Below are 22,998 nucleotides of genomic sequence, written 5' to 3'. Positions count from 1 at the left end.
GATCACTGTCATGGATCACAGATCACTGTGGAACACAGATCACTGTCACGGATCACAGATTACTGTCACGGATCGCACATCACTGTCACGGATCGCAGATCACTGTCATGGATCACAGATCACTGTAATGGAGCACAGATCACTGTCATGGATCACACATCACTGTCATGGATCACAGATCACTGTGGATCCCAGAGCACTGTCACGGATCACAGAGCACTGTCACGGAGCACAGATCACTGTCATGGATCACACATCACTGTCATGGATCACAGATCACTGTCATGGATCACAGATCACTGCAATGGACCACAGATCACTGTCATGGATCACAGATCACAGTCATGGATCACAGATCTCTGCAATGGACCACAGATCACTGTCGTGGATCACAGATCACTGTGGATCACATATCACTGTCGTGGATCACAGTTCACTATCGTGGATCACAGATCACTGTCGTGGATCACAGATCACTGGTCATTGATCACAGATCACTGTCATGGAGCACAGATCGCTGTCATGGGTCACAGATCGCTGTCATGGATCACAGATCACTGTGGATCCCAGATCACTGTCACGGATCACAGAGCACTGTCACGGAGCACAGATCACTGTCATGGATCACACATCACCGTCATGGATCACAGATCACTGTCATGGATCACAGATCACTGCAATGGACCACAGATCACTGTCATGGATCACAGATCACAGTCATGGATCACAGATCACTGCAATGGACCACAGATCACTGTCGTGGATCACAGATCACTGTGGATCACATATCACTGTCGTGGATCACAGATCACTGGTCATTGATCACAGATCACTGTCATGGAGCACAGATGGCTGTCATGGGTCACAGATTGCTGTCATGGATCACATATCACCGTCATGGATCACAGATCACTGTCATGGATCACAGATAATTGGTCATTGATCACAGATCATTGTCATGGAACACAGATCATTGGTCATTGATCACAGATCACTGTGGATCACTGATCACTTTCATGGATCACAGATCACTGTCATGGATCACAGATCACTGTGGAACACAGATCACTGTCACGGATCACAGATCACTGTCACGGATCACAGATCACTGTCATGAATCACAGATCATTGGTCATTGATCACAGTTCACTGTCATGGATCACAGATCACTGTGGATCACTGATCACTGTAATGGATCACAGATCACTGGTCATGGATCACAGATCACTGTCATGGATCACAGATCACTGTCATGGATCACAGATCACTTTCATGGATCACAGATCACTGGTCATGGAGCACAGATCACTGTGGATCACAGATCACTGCCATGGAGCACAGATCACTGTTCATGGATCAGGGATCACTGTGGATCACAGATCACTGCCATGGAGCACAGATCACTGTTCATGGATCGCAGAGCACTCATGGAGCGCAGATCGCTGGTCATGGATCGCAGATCACTGTAATGGATCACAGATCACTGGTCATGGATCACAGATCACTGTAATGGATCACAGATCACTGGTCATGGGTCACAGATCACTGGTCATGGATCGCAGATCACTGTCATGGAGCGCAGATCACTGTAATGGATCACAGATCACTGTGGTTCACAGATCACTGTCACGGATCACACATCACTGTCACGGATCACAGATCACTGTCATGGATCGCAGATCACTGTAATGGATCGCAGATCACTGTCATGGATCACACATCACTGTCATGGATCACAGATCACTGTAATGGATCACAGATCACTGCAATGGACCACAGATCACTGTCATGGATCACAGATCACAGTCATGGATCACAGATCACTGCAATGGACCACAGATCACTGTCGTGGATCACAGATCACTGTGGATCACATATCACTTTCGTGGATCACAGATCACTGTCGTGGATCACAGATCACTGGTCATTGATCACAGATCACTGTCATGGAGCACAGATCACTGTCATGGGTCACAGATCGCTGTCATGGATCACAGATCACTGTGGATCACAGATCACTGTCATGGATCACAGATCACTGCAATGGACCACAGATCACTGTCATGGATCACAGATCACAGTCATGGATCACAGATCACTGCAATGGACCACAGATCACTGTCGTGGATCACAGATCACTGTGGATCACATATCACTGTCGTGGATCACAGTTCACTGCCGTGGATCACAGATCACTGTCGTGGATCACAGATAACTGGTCATTGATCACAGATCACTGTCATGGATCACAGATCGCTGTCATGGATCACAGATCACAGTGGATCACAGATCACTGCAATGGACCACAGATCACTGCAATGGACCACAGATCACTGTCGTGGATCACAGATCACTGTGGATCACATATCACTGTCGATCACATATCACTGTCGTGGATCACAGTTCACTGTCGTGGATCACAGATCACTGTCGTGGATCACAGATCACTGGTCATTGATCACAGATCGCTGTCATGGGTCACAGATCGCTGTCATGGATCACAGATCACTGTCATGGATCACAGATCACTGTGGATCACAGATCACTGTCATGGATCACAGATCATTGGTCATTGATCACAGATCACTGTCATGGATCACAGATCACAGTGGATCACTGATCACTTTCATGGATCACAGATCACTGTCATGGATCACAGATCACTGTGGAACACAGATCACTGTCACGGATCACAGATCACTGTCATGAATCACAGATCATTGGTCATTGATCACAGATCACTGTCATGGATCACAGATCACTGTGGATCACTGATCACTGTAATGGATCACAGATCACTGGTCATTGATCACAGATCACTGTCATGGATCACAGATCACTGCCATGGAGCACCGATCACTGTTCATGTATCAGAGATCACTGTGGATCACAGATCACTGCCATGGATCACAGATCACTGGTCATGGATCACAGATCACTGTCCTGGATCACAGATAACGGTCATGGATCACAGATCACTGTGGATCACAGATCACTGTCATGGATCACAAATCACCGTGGATCCCAGATCACTGTCATGGATCACAGATCACTGTGGATCACTGATCACTGTCATGGATCACAGATCACTGTGGAACACAGATCACTGTCACGGATCACAGATCACTGTCACGGATCGCACATCACTGTCACGGATCGCAGATCACTGTCACGGATCGCAGATCACTGTAATGGAGCACAGATCACTGTCATGGATCACACATCACTGTCGTGGATCACAGATCACTGTGGATCCCAGATCACTGTCACGGATCACAGAGCACTGTCACGGAGCACAGATCACTGTCACGGATCACACATCACTGTCATGGATCACAGATCACTGCAATGGACCACAGATCACTGCAATGGACCACAGATCACTGTGGATCACAGATCACTGTCGTGGATCACAGTTCACTGTCGTGGATCACAGATCACTGTTGTGGATCACAGATCACTGGTCATTGATCACAGATCACTGTCATGGAGCACAGATCGCTGTCATGGGTCACAGATCGCTGTCATGGATCACAGATCACTGTGGATCCCAGATCACTGTCACGGATCACAGAGCACTGTCACGGAGCACAGATCACTGTCATGGATCACACATCATTGTCATGGATCACAGATCACTGCAATGGACCACAGATCACTGTCATGGATCACAGATCACAGTCATGGATCACAGATCACTGCAATGGACCACAGATCACTGTCGTGGATCACAGATCACTGGTCATTGATCACAGATCACTGTCATGGAGCATAGATCGCTGTCATGGGTCACAGATCGCTGTCATGGATCACAGATCACTGTCATGGATCATAGATCACTGTCATGAATCACAGATCATTGGTCATTGATCACAGATCACTGTCATGGATCACAGATCACTGTGGATCACTGATCACTGTCACGGATCACAGATCACTGTCATGAATCACAGATCATTGGTAATTGATCACAGATCACTGTCATGGAGCACAGATCACTGTCATGGAGCACAGATCACTGTGGATCACTGATCACTGTCATGGATCACAGATCACTGTGGAACACAGATCACTGTCACGGATCACAGATCACTGTCACGGATCACAGATCACTGTCACGGATCGCACATCACTGTCACGGATCGCAGATCACTGTCACGGATCGCAGATCACTGTAATGGAGCACAGATCACTGTCATGGATCACACATCACTGTCATGGATCACAGATCACTGTGGATCCCAGATCACTGTCACGGATCACAGAGCACTGTCACGGAGCACAGATCACTGTCATGGATCACACATCACTGTCATGGATCACAGATCACTGTCATGGATCACAGATCACTGCAATGGACCACAGATCACTGTCGTGGATCACAGATCACTGTGGATCACATATCACTGTCGTGGATCACAGTTCACTGTCGTGGATCACAGATCACTGTGGATCACAGATCACTGTCGTGGATCACAGATCACTGGTCATTGATCACAGATCGCTGTCATGGAGCATAGATCGCTGTCATGGGTCACAGATCGCTGTCATGGATCACAGATCGCTGTCATGGATCATAGATCATTGGTCATTAATCACAGATCACTGTCATGGATCACAGATCACTGTGGATCACTGATCACTGTAATGGATCACAGATCACTGGTCATGGATCACAGATCACTGTGGATCACTGATCACTGTCATGGATCACAGATCACTGTCATGGAGCACAGATCACTGTCATGGAGCACAGATCACTGGTCATGGAGCACAGTTCACTGTGGATCACAGATCACTGTCATGGATCACAGATCACTTTCATGGATCACAGATCACTGGTCATGGAGCACAGATCACTGTTCATGGATCAGAGTTCACTGTGGATCACAGATCACTGCCATGGAGCACAGATCACTGTTCATGGATCGCAGAGCACTCATGGAGCGCAGATCACTGGTCATGGATCACAGATCACTGGTCATGGATCGCAGATCACTGTCATGGAGCGCAGATCACTGTCATAGAGCACAGATCACTGTCATGGATCACAGATCACTGTGGATCACAGATCACTGTCACGGATCACACATCACTGTCACGGTTCACACATCACTGTCACGGATCACAGATCACTGTCACGGATCACAGATCACTGTCGTGGATCCCAGATCACTGTCGTGGATCACAGAGCACTGTCATGGATCACAGATCACTGTCATGGATCACAGATCACTGGTCAGGGATCGCAGATCACTGTCATGAAGCGCAGATCACTGTCATAGAGCACAGATCACTGTAATGGATCACAGATCACTGTGGATCACAGATCACTGTCACGGATCACACATCACTGTCACGGTTCACACATCACTGTCACGGATCACAGATCACTGTCACGGATCACAGATCACTGTCGTGGATCCCAGATCACTGTCGTGGATCACAGAGCACTGTCATGGATCACAGATCACTGCAATGGACCACAGATCACTGTCATGGATCACAGATCACAGTCATGGATCACAGATCACTGCAATGGACCACAGATCACTGTCATGGATCACAGATCACTGTAGTGGATCACAGATCACTGTCATGGAGCGCAGATCACTGTCATAGAGCACAGATCACTGTCATGGATCACAGATCACTGTGGATCACTGATCACTGTCACGGATCACAGATCACTGTCATGAATCACAGATCATTGGTCATTGATCACAGATCACTGTCATGGATCACAGATCACTGTGGATCACTGATCACTGTAATGGATCACAGATCACTGGTCATGGATCACAGATCACTGTCATGGAGCACAGATCACAGTCATGGATCACAGATCACTGCAATGGACCACAGATCACTGTCATGGATCACAGATCACAGTCATGGATCACAGATCACTGCAATGGACCACAGATCACTGTCATGGATCACAGATCACTGTAGTGGATCACAGATCACTGTCATGGAGCGCAGATCACTGTCATAGAGCACAGATCACTGTCATGGATCACAGATCACTGTGGATCACTGATCACTGTCACGGATCACAGATCACTGTCATGAATCACAGATCATTGGTCATTGATCACAGATCACTGTCATGGATCACAGATCACTGTGGATCACTGATCACTGTAATGGATCACAGATCACTGGTCATGGATCACAGATCACTGTCATGGAGCACAGATCACTGTCATGGAGCACAGATCACTGGTCATGGAGCACAGTTCACTGTGGATCACAGATCACTGTCATGGATCACAGATCACTTTCATGGATCACAGATCACTGGTCATGGAGCACAGATCACTGTGGATCACAGATCACTGCCATGGAGCACAGATCACTGTTCATGGATCAGAGTTCACTGTGGATCACAGATCACTGCCATGGAGCACAGATCACTGTTCATGGATCACAGAGCACTCATGGAGCGCAGATCACTGGTCATGGATCACAGATCACTGGTCATGGATCGCAGATCACTGTCATGGAGCGCAGATCACTGTCATAGAGCACAGATCACTGTCATGGATCACAGATCACTGTCATGGATCACACATCACTGTCACGGTTCACACATCACTGTCACGGATCACAGATCACTGTCACGGATCACAGATCACTGTCGTGGATCCCAGATCACTGTCGTGGATCACAGAGCACTGTCATGGATCACAGATCACTGTCATGGATCACAGATCACTGGTCATGGATCGCAGATCACTGTCATGGAGCGCAGATCACTGTCATAGAGCACAGATCACTGTAATGGATCACAGATCACTGTGGATCACAGATCACTGTCACGGATCACAGATCACTGTCACGGATCACAGATCACTGTCGTGGATCCCAGATCACTGTGGTGGATCACAGAGCACTGTCATGGATCACAGATCACTGTCATGGATCACAGATCACTGGTCAGGGATCGCAGATCACTGTCATGAAGCGCAGATCACTGTCATAGAGCACAGATCACTGTAATGGATCACAGATCACTGTCACGGATCACACATCACTGTCACGGTTCACACATCACTGTCACGGATCACAGATCACTGTCACGGATCACAGATCACTGTCGTGGATCCCAGATCACTGTCGTGGATCACAGAGCACTGTCGTGGATCACAGATCACTGTCATGGATCACAGATCACTGCAATGGACCACAGATCACTGTCATGGATCACAGATCACAGTCATGGATCACAGATCACTGCAATGGACCACAGATCACTGTCATGGATCACAGATCACTGTAGTGGATCACAGATCACTGTCATGGAGCGCAGATCACTGTCATAGAGCACAGATCACTGTCATGGATCACAGATCACTGTGGATCACTGATCACTGTCACGGATCACAGATCACTGTCATGAATCACAGATCATTGGTCATTGATCACAGATCACTGTCATGGATCACAGATCACTGTCATGGAGCACAGATCACTGTCATGGAGCACAGATCACTGGTCATGGAGCACAGTTCACTGTGGATCACAGATCACTGTCATGGATCACAGATCACTTTCATGGATCACAGATCACTGGTCATGGAGCACAGATCACTGTGGATCACAGATCACTGCCATGGAGCACAGATCACTGTTCATGGATCAGAGTTCACTGTGGATCACAGATCACTGCCATGGAGCACAGATCACTGTTCATGGATCACAGAGCACTCATGGAGCGCAGATCACTGGTCATGGATCACAGATCACTGGTCATGGATCGCAGATCACTGTCATGGAGCGCAGATCACTGTCATAGAGCACAGATCACTGTCATGGATCACAGATCACTGTCATGGATCACACATCACTGTCACGGTTCACACATCACTGTCACGGATCACAGATCACTGTCACGGATCACAGATCACTGTCGTGGATCCCAGATCACTGTCGTGGATCACAGAGCACTGTCATGGATCACAGATCACTGTCATGGATCACAGATCACTGGTCATGGATCGCAGATCACTGTCATGGAGCGCAGATCACTGTCATAGAGCACAGATCACTGTAATGGATCACAGATCACTGTGGATCACAGATCACTGTCACGGATCACACATCACTGTCACGGTTCACACATCACTGTCACGGATCACAGATCACTGTCACGGATCACAGATCACTGTCGTGGATCCCAGATCACTGTGGTGGATCACAGAGCACTGTCATGGATCACAGATCACTGTCATGGATCACAGATCACTGGTCAGGGATCGCAGATCACTGTCATGAAGCGCAGATCACTGTCATAGAGCACAGATCACTGTCACGGATCACACATCACTGTCACGGTTCACACATCACTGTCACGGATCACAGATCACTGTCACGGATCACAGATCACTGTCGTGGATCCCAGATCACTGTCGTGGATCACAGAGCACTGTCGTGGATCACAGATCACTGTCATGGATCACAGATCACTGCAATGGACCACAGATCACTGTCATGGATCACAGATCACAGTCATGGATCACAGATCACTGCAATGGACCACAGATCACTGTCATGGATCACAGATCACTGTAGTGGATCACAGATCACTGTCATGGAGCGCAGATCACTGTCATAGAGCACAGATCACTGTCATGGATCACAGATCACTGTGGATCACTGATCACTGTCACGGATCACAGATCACTGTCATGAATCACAGATCATTGGTCATTGATCACAGATCACTGTCATGGATCACAGATCACTGTGGATCACTGATCACTGTAATGGATCACAGATCACTGGTCATGGATCACAGATCACTGTCATAGAGCACAGATCACTGTCATGGAGCACAGATCACTGGTCATGGAGCACAGTTCACTGTGGATCACAGATCACTGTCATGGATCACAGATCACTTTCATGGATCACAGATCACTGGTCATGGAGCACAGATCACTGTGGATCACAGATCACTGCCATGGAGCACAGATCACTGTTCATGGATCAGAGTTCACTGTGGATCACAGATCACTGTCATGGATCACAGATCACTGGTCAGGGATCGCAGATCACTGTCATGAAGCGCAGATCACTGTCATAGAGCACAGATCACTGTCACGGATCACACATCACTGTCACGGTTCACACATCACTGTCACGGATCACAGATCACTGTCACGGATCACAGATCACTGTCGTGGATCCCAGATCACTGTCGTGGATCACAGAGCACTGTCGTGGATCACAGATCACTGTCATGGATCACAGATCACTGCAATGGACCACAGATCACTGTCATGGATCACAGATCACAGTCATGGATCACAGATCACTGCAATGGACCACAGATCACTGTCATGGATCACAGATCACTGTAGTGGATCACAGATCACTGTCATGGAGCGCAGATCACTGTCATAGAGCACAGATCACTGTCATGGATCACAGATCACTGTGGATCACTGATCACTGTCACGGATCACAGATCACTGTCATGAATCACAGATCATTGGTCATTGATCACAGATCACTGTCATGGATCACAGATCACTGTGGATCACTGATCACTGTAATGGATCACAGATCACTGGTCATGGATCACAGATCACTGTCATAGAGCACAGATCACTGTCATGGAGCACAGATCACTGGTCATGGAGCACAGTTCACTGTGGATCACAGATCACTGTCATGGATCACAGATCACTTTCATGGATCACAGATCACTGGTCATGGAGCACAGATCACTGTGGATCACAGATCACTGCCATGGAGCACAGATCACTGTTCATGGATCAGAGTTCACTGTGGATCACAGATCACTGCCATGGAGCACAGATCACTGTTCATGGATCGCAGAGCACTCATGGAGCGCAGATCACTGGTCATGGATCACAGATCACTGGTCATGGATTGCAGATCACTGTCATGGAGCGCAGATCACTGTCATAGAGCACAGATCACTGTCATGGATCACAGATCACTGTCATGGATCACACATCACTGTCACGGTTCACACATCACTGTCACGGATCACAGATCACTGTCACGGATCACAGATCACTGTCGTGGATCCCAGAGCACTGTCGTGGATCACAGAGCACTGTCATGGATCACAGATCACTGTCATGGATCACAGATCACTGGTCATGGAGCGCAGATCACTGTCATGGAGCGCAGATCACTGTCATAGAGCACAGATCACTGTAATGGATCACAGATCACTGTGGATCACAGATCACTGTCACGGATCACACATCACTGTCACGGTTCACACATCACTGTCACGGATCACAGATCACTGTCGTGGATCACAGATCACTGTCGTGGATCCCAGATCACTGTCGTGGATCACAGAGCACTGTCATGGATCACAGATCACTGTCATGGATCACAGATCACTGCAATGGATCACAGATCACTGTCATGGATCACAGATCACTGGTCATGGATCGCAGATCACTGTCATGGAGCGCAGATCACTGTCATAGAGCACAGATCACTGTCATGGATCACAGATCACTGTGGATCACAGATCACTGTCACGGATCACACATCACTGTCACGGTTCACACATCACTGTCACGGATCACAGATCACTGTCACGGATCACGGATCACTGTCGTGGATCCCAGATCACTGTCGTGGATCACAGAGCACTGTCATGGATCACAGATCACTGTCATGGATCACAGATCACTGGTCATGGATCGCAGATCACTGTCATGGAGCGCAGATCACTGTCATAGAGCACAGATCACTGTAATGGATCACAGATCACTGTGGATCACAGATCACTGTCACGGATCACACATCACTGTCACGGTTCACACATCACTGTCACGGATCACAGATCACTGTCACGGATCACAGATCATTGTCGTGGATCCCAGATCACTGTCGTGGATCACAGAGCATTGTCATGGATCACAGATCACTGTCATGGATCACAGATCACTGCAATGGACCACAGATCACTGTCATGGATCACAGATCACAGTCATGGATCACAGATCACTGCAATGGACCACAGATCACTGTCATGGATCACAGATCACTGTCGTGGATCACAGATCACTGTGGATCACATATCACTGTCGTGGATCACAGATCACTGTCGTGGATCACAGATCACTGGTCATTGATCACAGATCACTGTCATGGAGCACAGATCACTGTGGATCACAGATCACTGTCATGGATCACAGATCATTGGTCATTGATCACAGATCACTTTCATGGATCACAGATCACTGTCATGGATCACAGATCACTGTGGAACACAGATCACTGTCACGGATCACAGATCACTGTCACGGATCACAGATCACTGTCATGAATCACTGATCATTGGTCATGGATCACAGATCACTGTGGATCACTGATCACTGTAATGGATCACAGATCACTGGTCATTGATCACAGATCACTGTCATGGATCACAGATCACTGGTCATGGAGCACAGATCACTGTGGATCACAGATCACTGCCATGGAGCACCGATCACTGTTCATGGATCAGAGATCACTGTGGATCACAGATCACTGCCATGGAGCACAGATCACTGTTCATGGATCGCAGATCACTCATGGAGCGCAGATCACTGGTCATGGATCACAGATCACTGGTCATGGATCGTAGATCCCTGTCACGGAGCACAGATCACTGTCACGGATCACAGATCACTGTCGTGGATCACAGATCACTGTCATGGATCACAGGTCACTGTCATGGATCACAGATCACTGTCATGGATCACAGGTCACTTTCATGGATCACAGATCACTGAAATGGATCACAGATAACGGTCATGGATCACAGATCACTGTGGATCACAGATCACTGTCATGGATCACAGATCACCGTGGATCCCAGATCACTGTCATGGATCACAGAACACTGTCATGGAGCACAGATCACTGTCACGGATCACAGATCATTGGTCATTGATCACAGATCACTGTCATGGATCACAGATCACTGTGGATCACAGATCACTGTCATCGATCACACATCACTGTCATGGATCACAGATCACTGTCATGGATCACAGATCACTGGTCATGGATCACAGATCAATGCCATGGAGCACAGATCACTGGTCATGGATCACAGATCACTGTCACGGATCACACATCACTGTCATGGATCACAGATCATTGGTCATTGATCACAGATCACTGTCATGGATCACAGATCATTGTCATTGATCTCAGATCACTGTGGATCACAGATCACTGTCATGGATCACAGATCACTGGTCATGGATCACAGATCACTGTCATGGATCTCAGATCACTGGTCATGGATCGCAGATCACTGTCATGGATCACAGATCACTGTCATGGATCACAGATCACTGTCATGGATCACAGATCACTGGTCATGGATCACAGATCACTGTGGAGCACAGATTACTTTCATGGATCACAGATCACTGTCATGGAGCACAGATCACTGTCATGGATCACAGATCACTGTGGAGCACAGATTACTTTCATAGATCACTGTTATGGATCACATATCACTGTCATGGATCGCAGATCACTGTGGATCACAGATCACTGGTCATGGATCACAGATCACTGTCATGGATCACAGATCTCTGTCATGGATCACAGATTATTGTCATGGATCACATATCACTGTCATGGAGCACAGATCACAATCATGGATTACAGATCACTGGTCATGGATCTCAGATCACTGTCATGGATCGCAGATCAGACTGGTCATGGATCTCCAGTCAGAATAACACCTTTGTACCACTGCATTCTACCTTCTGTTGGCATGTCAATTCTTAATGCAAATTGTCAGGTAACCATGGATCCTAGGCAGCTTAACCTTCTAGATCAGCATATCTTGACTTCCTAAGGTTCATATAGGTAACTGCCCTGCCCATATCAATCTCTTATCACCTCCTCAAATTTGCAACTCATGAAATGCCCTCAGAAAGCCATGCTGACTGTCCCTAATCAGTCCTTGTTTTTTAAAATGTCTCTAAATCCTCTCAGCTGCTTCCTACCAAGTTCAAGTCCCAGTTTAATTGTCATTCAGCCATACATGAATACCCAGGAATGCAGCCAAGCAGAACAGTTACTCTGGGGCCAAGGTGCACAACGCAGTACCAACAGTCACGCACAACACAAGGCACACATAGCACATATTTTTCTTTTGCCCATTACACCACTGGCGATTAAGGCAACAGTGAAGATCCTCCATTTCTAGCAAAGTTCATGGCTTCTTTCATTTTGTCAGTAGCTTCCTCTTGGTTTACTGTCAGTCATGCAAGTCCCAGGTAGAGACTCAGGAATCCTGTCATACACAAATCTATAAGGATTCTTCACTGCTGTTTCTGAAACAGTTTTGTTTAACTAGTCAGGGCCTGAGATGAACGTCCAAATCTGGAGAATCAATGGACCTCTCTTAATCTGGCCTCTACCCTTTGACCTGTTTGGCATTGACAACAGCTAAAGGATAAAGCCCTGACTCCAGCCACAGGCCTCCAAACCACGACAAGGTTGTGGTCCTGTTGGAGGATAGCAGATATAAGATAACAGTGTAATACACCCATACAGGAAAAACGTAGTTTGTCTGAGTCCCCATGAGCAGTCTCCAGTCGGACGCAATACAGCCAAGTGAACTCTGGAGGGCAGCACTGACTCCAGTTCATCTCCCCTGCACGACTACATCGCAGCCTGAGACTTAGACCTCACTATGCCTGAGACCACCATCTGCACTGCACGAGGCACACACAACACAGCAATAAAACAGTCACACAAAAAAAGAACAAAGTCCAAGTCTCTGAGTTCACGAGCCCCACGGCAGTCTGCAGCCAAACAGAACACAGCAAGCACTGTGGGCAGCTCCCATGCCATAAGACATAAGAGCAGAATTAGGCCATTCAGCCCAACGAGTCTGTTCCACAATTCTGTCATGGCTGATGCTGGATCCCACTCAACCCCATACACCTGCCTTCTCACCATAACCTTTACCCTGACCGATTTTGTTTTAAATATACCCACGGTCTTCCACCCCCACCACAGTCTGTGGCAGAGCATTCCACAGATCCACCACTCTCTGGCTAAAAAATTTCCACCAGACGTCTGTTCTAAAGTGTCACCCCTCAATTTTGAGGCTGTGCCATCAAGTTGTGGATACCCCCATCATAGGAAACATCCTCTTCACATCCACTCTATCTAGTCTTTTCAACATTTGCTAGGTTTCAATGAGATTCTCCCTACATTCCAGTGAGTACAAGCCCAAAGTTGCCAAATATTCCTCATATTTTGAGCCCTTCATTCCTGGATTCATTCTCTTGAACCTCCTCTGGACTCTCTCCATGACAACACATTTTTTTTGTGAGATATACAGCCCAAAATTGTTGACAATATTCCAAATGCAGCCTGACTATGACTTATAAAGGCTCAGCATTATCACCTTTTATATTCTTTACTCCTTGAAATAAATGCCAACATTGCATTTGCCTTCTTTACCACAGATTCAACCTGTCAATTAACCTTCTGGGAGGCTTGCATGAATCCCATAAGTCCCTCTATACCTCTGATGTTTACACCTTCTCCCTATTTAGATAATAGTCTGCATTTTTGTTCCCTTTACCAAAATGCATTATCATACATTTCCCAACACTGTATTTCCACTTTTCTGCAAATTCTACATTTCCCAACACTGTATTCCATCTGCCACTTTTCTGCAAATTCTTCCAATTTGTCGTAAGTCCTGCTGCAATCACATTGCCTCATCAGTACTACCTACTCCTCCACCTATCTTCATATCATCCACACACTTTGCCACAAAGCCATTATCCAAATCATTGACGAACAATGTGAAAAGCAGCGGACCCAGTACTGACCCCTGTGGAACACCACTAGTGACTGGCAGCCAACCAGAAAAGGCCCCTTTATTCCCACTCACTGCCTCCTGCCTGTCAGCCATTCCTCTATCCATGCCAGTATCTTTCCTGTAATGCCATGGGGATTTTGTCCTGCTAAGCAGCCTTGTGTGTGTCACCTTATCACATATCTTTTGAAAATCCAAGTAAATGACATCCACTGCCTTTCCGTTGTTCATCCTGCTTGTTACTTGAACTCTTAACAGATTTGTCAGGGCAGGATTTCCCATGACAGAAATCATGTTGACTTTGACTTATTTTATCATTATTTTCCAAGTCCCCGAAACCTCATCCATAATAATGGACTCCAACATTTTCCCAACCACTGAGATTAGGCTAACTGGCCTAGAATTTTCTTTTGTTTGATTTCTCCCCTTCCTAAAGAGTGGAGTGACATTTGCAATCTTCCAGTCCTCTGGAACCCTGCCAGAATCAAGTGATTCTTGAAAGATCATGACCAATGCATCCGTTATCTCTTCAGCAACCTCTCTCAGGACTCTGTGATGTCGTCCATCTGGACCAGGTGACTTATCCACCTTAAGACCTTTCAGTTTGCCTGGCATTTTTCCCTTTGTAATAGCAGTGGCGCCCACTCCTGCCCCTGACACTCACAGACCTCTGGCACACTACGAGTGTCTTCCAGAGTGAAGACAGATGCAAAGTACTTTTTAAGTTCATCCGCTATTTCTTTGTCCTCCATTACTACCTCACCAGCATCATTTTCCAGTGGTCCAATATCAACTCTCACCTCCCTTTTACTTTGTTGGATTTTAAAAACTTCCCAATCATCCAACTTCCCACTCACTTTTGTTGCCTTATATGCCCCTTCCTTGGCTTTTATGTGGTCCTTCATTTCCCTTGTCTGTCACGGTTGCCTACTCCTACCATATGAGAACAACTTTTTCTGTGGGACACATCAATCCTGTGCCTCGTGAATTATTCCCAGAAACTTCAGCCACCTCTACTCTGCCGTCATCCCCGCCAGTCCACCTGGGCAAGCTCCTCTCTCATGCCTCTGTAATTCCTTTTACTTCATTGCACCTCCACCACTGAGTGATTTGAGGCTCACTGGTCTGTAATTTCCTAGATTCTCTCAAAGAAACAGCATTAGATACTCTCCAGTCTTCTGGAACCTCACTTGTAGCTTGTGAGAATGCAAAACTTTTCATTGCAGCCCCAGCAATCTGATCTCATCACTTTCAATAGCATAGGATATATTCTATCAGCCCCTGGAGACTTACCCACTTGGCTGCTTTTCAAAACTCCCAGCATTCATCTCCTCCCTTACAAATGTCAAAATTCTCTCACATATTAGCACCGTTCTCACAATGGTGTAGGGCATGCTAGTGCTGCTGGATGAATACCAATGCTAAGTACTCATTTAGAATGACATCTACATCCTCTACTCTAACCATAAATTCCCCTCCCTCTTCTTTTTTCTTGTTTTAACATTAAGTACAAATGCCTTGGAATTCTCACTAATCCTATTTGCTAAGGACATTGCATTTCTCCTTTTAGCATTTCCAATCACATGCTTGAGCTCCTTCCTGTTATCTCTGTATTCCTCAAGGACCCTGTCTGATTTAGGCTTACATGTGCTTCCTTTTTGAGTAAGTTCATAACCTCTCTCATCATTCAAGGTTCCCATTTCGCATCATCCTTGTCTAATCATTTGGCTCCTAATCGTCTCCCACGTTTTAGACGTAGACTTGCCCAAAGACAGCTGCTCCCTATTAACTCCGACTCGCTCCTGTCTGATAACAGTACAGGAAGGGTCCTTAGCCCACAATGTCCTGCCAAGCTAACTAACCCACTGACAATCTAATCCCTCTTCCCTTCACATCGACCCTTCCTTCTCTGCGTATTTATCTGCCTATCCAAGAGTCTCTTAAATACTCTAGTGCATTCCGGGCCCCTACTACTCTCTGTGTAATAAAAGACATTTCTCACACATCCCTTTCCCTTCTCACCTTAAGTAATGCTCTCTAAATATTTCAAAGCTTGAAAAAAGATACCGCTGTCTGCCCTGTACCTCACATAACCTTATAAGCTTCTATCAAGTACAGTACTTGAGTGAACGTCCCAGCTTGCTTGGTCTCTCAGAGCATGGATACAGGCCCAACGTGTCAGGCCAATCCAGTCCTAATTTCCTGCGTTTGGCGTACGCCACACTAAGCCCACTCCTCCATGTACCTGTCTGAGTAATTCTTAAATTATACTATTGTACTTGCCCCGACGGTTTTCTCTAGCAGCCTGTTTAATTTACTTACCCCCCTTTGTGCGAAAAAGATGCCCTTTGGGCCCCTTTTAAATATTCCTCACTCACCCTAAATCTCTGCTCCAAGTTTTGGACTCCCTACTGTGGGAAAAAATACTACTACCATCCACCTCATCTATGTCTTTCACGATTTTATAGGCTCCCATAAGGTGAAGCAATAAAGACCTTGTGTGGCCAACCTCTCCCTTTAACTCAGGCCCTCTAGTCCTGGAAATGTCTTCATAAGTCGTTTTTTTTCCAGTTTTATTATGTCATTACTATAAATATAGTACATAATTATGGAAAGCAAGGAACTTACAGAATCTTGTTGTACACTTAGTGGCCACTTTATTAAGTACACATGTACAACTGCATGCCACAAATTAGTAAACCTAACTCGCACATCTTGGGAGGAAACCAAAGCACCTGGAGGAAACGCGTGCGGTCATAGGTAGATTGTACAGGCAGCCTACAGAGAAGCAGTCATCGCCCTCACACAGTGGTGTCAAGAAAACCACCTCTCCCTCAATGTCGCAAAATCAAAGGAGCTGGATGGATCTGGGGTTGAGAGGGTGAACAACTTTAAGTTCCGCGGCATACACATCACCGAGGATCTCGCATGGTCTGTACATACCGGCTGGGTGGTTGGAAAAAGCACAGCAGCACCTCTTTCATTTCAGACGGTTGAAGAAGTTTGGTATAGGTCCCCTAGTCTTAAGGACTTTCTACAGGGGCACAATTGAGAGCATCCTCACTGGCTGCATCACTGCCTGGTATGGAATCTATACTTCCCTCAATGCAGGACTGTGCAGACAGACCAGTGCATCTGGAGATGTGAACCTCCCACTATTCGGGACATTTACAGAGACAGGTGCGTTAAAAGGGCCTGAAGGATCATTGGGGACCCGAGTCACCCCAACCTCAATCTATTCCAGCTGCTACCATCCAGGAACTGGTACTGCAGTATAATAGCCAGGACCAACAGGCTCCGGGACAGCTTCTTCCACCAGGCCATCAGACTGATTAATTCACGCTAATACAATTGCATTTCTATGCTATATTGACTGTCCAGTTGTACATACCATTTATGACAAATTACTATCAATTGCACATTTAGACAGAGATTTCATGTAAAGATTTTTACACCTCATGTAAGTGAAGGATGTCAGTAATAAAGTCAATTCAATTCAATTCAGAATCCTTTCAGACAGAGTTGGTAATTGACTCCTGATCACTGGTGTTGTAAAGGGCTAAACTAACTGCTTATGTTACAGTGGTACCTTCTGCCTTTATTTTACCCATTTCATTCTTTGTATTGGTAGCAAGGTGCTTCATTGTTTTCATGTCAACCATACCATTACGTGATGGAATGTAGGGTTGGATACTTTTGAAGCTTCATATTGATAACAGCACCCTGGTATTTAGTGATAAGGAATGTAATTTAAACATCATCATTTTCTGTCAGCCTGTAGTAAATGCTTCCATTTCCATAATACCGTAAAACACAGGAATAGAATTAGGTGACTGGCCCATCATGTCTGCTCTGCCATTCCTTTAAGGCTGATTTATTATCCCTCTCAATGCCATTCTCCTGCCTTCTCCCCATAACTTTTGACGCCCTTATTAATCAAGAACCTATTGAACTCCACTTTAAATATACTCAATTATTTGGCCTGCACAGCCATCTGTGACGATGAATTGCACAGATTCACCACCCTCTGGCTGAAGAAATTGCTCCTCATCCCTGTTCTAAAACTTCAATTAATTATCAAACTCTTTTTTTAAAAGTATCACCCTTTCAAGCAATGTTTTTGTATTTTCTGCTTTTACTAAACCCTTGTTACTTTATCAAAGCCATCATGATTTTGTATATTTCTAAACAACTTCCCTTTAATCTTCACTCTTCCAAGAAGAATAACTGCAATTATCTCAAGCAATGAGGAGCCAAGGTAGCGTAGCAGTTAGCACGCCATTTTACAGTGTCAGCTTTCACCAGTCGGGGTTCAATTCCCACTGCTACCTGGAAGGAGTTGTACATTCTTCCCGTGACTGCGGATGTTTCTTCCGGCTACTCCGTTTTTTCCCCACTTTCTAAAGGTGTGCATTTAGGATAGTCAGTGTAAAATACTGGCACCAGAAGCATGGCAACACTTGAGGGCTGCAATCCTCACTGATCAAATGGGGACTTCCATTTGTAACCCTCTCACCGTGGCTGACACTTGCTAAGCTGGCTCCTTATCATTCAGAAATCCAAATACAGCACTGTAAAGTTTGATTAACAGAACACACTGCGCTTTACAGAAAATAAAATACCCAACAGCATATCTGCAGTAACGCAATAAAATGTGTTCTTAACCAAGGTATTATATATATATTTTGATGTACAGTACATGTGACAAATAAAGCTAATCTTTTAAAAAAAAATTTAGTAACCATACTACTACTTCTAGTCTTATTCTCTTTATCCTACCTAATTCAAAACTTTGGTTGCACATGTCGGGACCCTCTGCCCTTCATCTCTTTTCGCTCCGCTATTTAGTTTAAAGTGCTTAGTAGAATGATATTTGCAGTATCCTCATATCTCTACTCACCTACCTATCGTTTCCCCATTGTGCCTCTTTTCCTTCCCTTTCTCCCATGGTCCACCTCCGCCCTATCAGACTTCTCCTTCTTCAGCCCTTTACCGTTTACTACTAGTCACCTCCCCTCCCTGCCTACCCCACCCCCCCCCCCCCCACCTTATTTGGGCTTCTTCCCTCATCCTTTCCAGCCTTAATGAAAAGTCTCGGCCTAACGCGTTAACTGTTACTTTCCATGGATGCTCCTCAGCTGTTGAGTTCCTCCAGCACTTTGCATGTGTTACTATGAGTTTCCAGCATCTGCAGAATCTTTTCTGTTTACAGGGTTAAAAGAGCCTTGCTCGCTTTTAGCATTCCACATTTTTAGCTTTTTGAACTTACTATTATTATAGAAATTTCATTTGACTTCTCTTTGTGTTAATTATTTTATGAGGTACCATTAAAGTTGAACTGTATTTCAGAACTAAGACCTTGACATTGCTATCTGTGCTAAATATAATTATTTTGTCTTCTAGTTGTCCCTAACACTAGTGCAACTGCCATTCCGCGAAGCCCTCTTAGTCCAAGCCCTCTGAAAACCCCACCAGCAGCTGCTGTGTCACCAATACAGGTATGTAACCAACAGTGTGCAAGTGATATTTTAACTTGCTAACGTGTAGCTGAGATAACTGTTGAACCGGGTCTCAAATTTCAGTCTCAATCCTCCCTTCCCACTGGCCTCACTGACATTGCCTCCAGAGCCACCTGTAGCAACAAATTTCACAGATTCAGCACTCTCTGGTTAAAGAAACTCCTCCTCATCTCCATTCTGAAGGACACCTCTCTATTCAGAAGTCTTCTGATCTTGCACTCCCTCACCATAAGAAACATCCTCCCCACATCCACTCCTTCAAGGCCTTTCAACATTCAATAGGTTTCAATGAAATCACCCATCATTCTTCTGAATTCCAGTGGCACAGAGCCACCAAATGCTCTTCATATGACAAGCCTTTCAATCCTGGAATCATTTTCGTGAACCCCCTCTGAACCCTCTCCAGTTTCAGTGCATCTTTTCTTAGATAAACTTGCTCTCAGTTTTGAGATGTTGGTCAGGACTAGACTGAACTTCTGCCTCAGCAAGGACCTGGAACCATTGCAATTTACCTATCGCTGCAATAGGTCAACGGCAGACGCAATCTCAGTGGCTCTCCACACAGCTTTAGACCAGCTGGACAACACAATCACCTATGCTGTTGATCGACTATAGCTCAGCATTTAATACCATCATTCCCACAATCCTGATTTAGAAGTTGCAGAACCTGGGCCTCTGTACCTCACCCTGCAATTGGATCCGCAACTCCCTAACCGGAAGACTACAATCTGTGCAGATTGGTGGTGACACAATCTTGCTGATGATCAACACTGATGCACCTCAGGGGTGTGTGCTTAGCCCACTGCTCTACTCTATATACACATGACTGTGTGGCTAGGCATAGCTCAAATACCATCTACAAATTTGCTGATGATGCAACCATTGTTGGTAGAATCTCAAGTGGTGACAAGAGGATGTACAGGAGTGAGATATGCCAACTAGTGGAGTGGTGTCACAGCAACAACCTGGCACTCAACACCAGTAAGACAAAAGAGCTGATTGTGGACTTCAGGAAGGGTGAGACGAAGGAACACATACCGATCCTCATAGAGGGATCAGAAATGGAGAGAGTGAACAGTTTCTCGGTGTCAAGATCCCTGAGGATCTAACCTAGTCCCAGCATGTCGATGCAGTTAAGGCAAGATAGTGGCCATATTTCACTAGGAGTTTGAAGAGATTTGGTATGTCACTAAATACACTCAAAAATGTCTATAGTTGTACTGTGGAGAGCGTTTTGACAGGCTGCATCATTGTCTGGTATGGAGGGACTTCTGCACAGGACTGAAAGAAGGCACAGAAGATTGTAAATCTAGTCAGCTCCATCTTGGGTACTAGCCTACAAAGTTCCCAGGACATCTTCGGTGAGTGGTGTCTCAGAAAGGCAGTGTCCATTATTGAGGACCTCCAGCACCCAGGACATGCCCTTTTCTCACTGTTACCATCAGGTAGGAGGTACAGAAGCCTGAAGGCACACACTCAACGATTCAGGAGCAGCTTCTTCCCCTCTGCCACCTGATTCCTAAATGGACATCGAACCCTTGGACACTACCTCACTTTTTTAAATACGCAGTATTTCTGTTTTTACATGTTTTTTAAATCTATTCAATATATGTATATTGTAATTGATTGACTTATTATTTTTTTAATTATTTTTTCTCTTCTATGTTGAACTGCTGCTGCTAAATTAACAAATTTCGCATCACATGCCAGTGATAATAAACCTGATTCTGATACTCCAAGTGAGGCCTCACCAGTTTTATAAAGCTTCAACATTATATCCTTGCCTGTATATTCTAGTCCCCTTGAAATGAATGCCAACATCACATTTCCCTTCCTCACCACAGACTCAACCTGCAAATTAACCTTTAGGGAATCCTGCACGGGGGCACCTCAGATTTTTGACTTTTCTCTCCATTTAGAAAATAGTCTACCCTTTCATTTCTTGTACCAAAGTGCATGACTATACACTTAGCAACACTGCATTCCATCTGCCACATCTTTGCCCATTCTCCTAATCTGTCAAAATCCTTCTGTAGCCTCTCTACTTCCTCGAAACTACCTGTTCTTCCACCTATCTTCATATTGTCCAAACACTTTGTCACAAAGTCATCAATTCCATTTTCTAAGTCATTGACATTTAATGTAAAAAATAAGCGGCCCCCAACGCAGACCCCTGTGGAACACTACTAGTCACTAGCAGCAAACCTGAAAAGGCTCCCAGTATTCCCATTCTTTGGCTCCTATCAATCAGCCACTGCTTTATCCTTGCTAGTACCTTTCCTGTAATACCATGGACTCTTAACTTGTTAAGCAATCTCATATGCCACTTTGTCCAAGGCCCTCTGAAAATCCAGATACAACATCCACTGGTTCTCCTTTCTTTATTCTGCTTGTTATTTCTTTAAAGAATTCCACCAGATTTGTCAGGCAAGATTTCCCCTTAAGGAAACCAAGCTGACTTTGGCTCATTCTATCATGTGCCTCTGAGTACCCCAAAACCACATTGTTAACAATCAACTCCAATATTGTCCAATATACTGACTAACTGGCGTATAATTCCCCTTCTGCTTCTCTCCCTTCTTGAAAAGTGGAGTGACATTTGCAATTTGCTGTTCCTCCAGAACCAGT

The 22,998-nt window shown here is 45.6% G+C and overlaps 1 protein-coding gene across 8 annotated transcripts in view; it reads left to right on the top strand.

Moving 5' to 3' along the window:
• Positions 1–22,998, top strand: part of specc1la (sperm antigen with calponin homology and coiled-coil domains 1-like a) — a 283,895-nt gene that overhangs the window by 140,564 nt on the left and 120,333 nt on the right. For all 8 annotated transcript variants that reach the window (XM_059983332.1, XM_059983331.1, XM_059983330.1 and 5 more), the window contains one exon: positions 20,255–20,349. In XM_059983332.1, coding sequence (XP_059839315.1) covers positions 20,255–20,349 — 95 coding nt within the window. The remainder of the gene's footprint in view (positions 1–20,254; positions 20,350–22,998) is intronic.

This window comes from Hypanus sabinus, chromosome 10, assembly GCF_030144855.1.
Source record: "Hypanus sabinus isolate sHypSab1 chromosome 10, sHypSab1.hap1, whole genome shotgun sequence".
NCBI lineage: Eukaryota > Metazoa > Chordata > Chondrichthyes > Myliobatiformes > Dasyatidae > Hypanus > Hypanus sabinus.
This window is presented reverse-complemented; position numbering and strand designations above follow the sequence as displayed.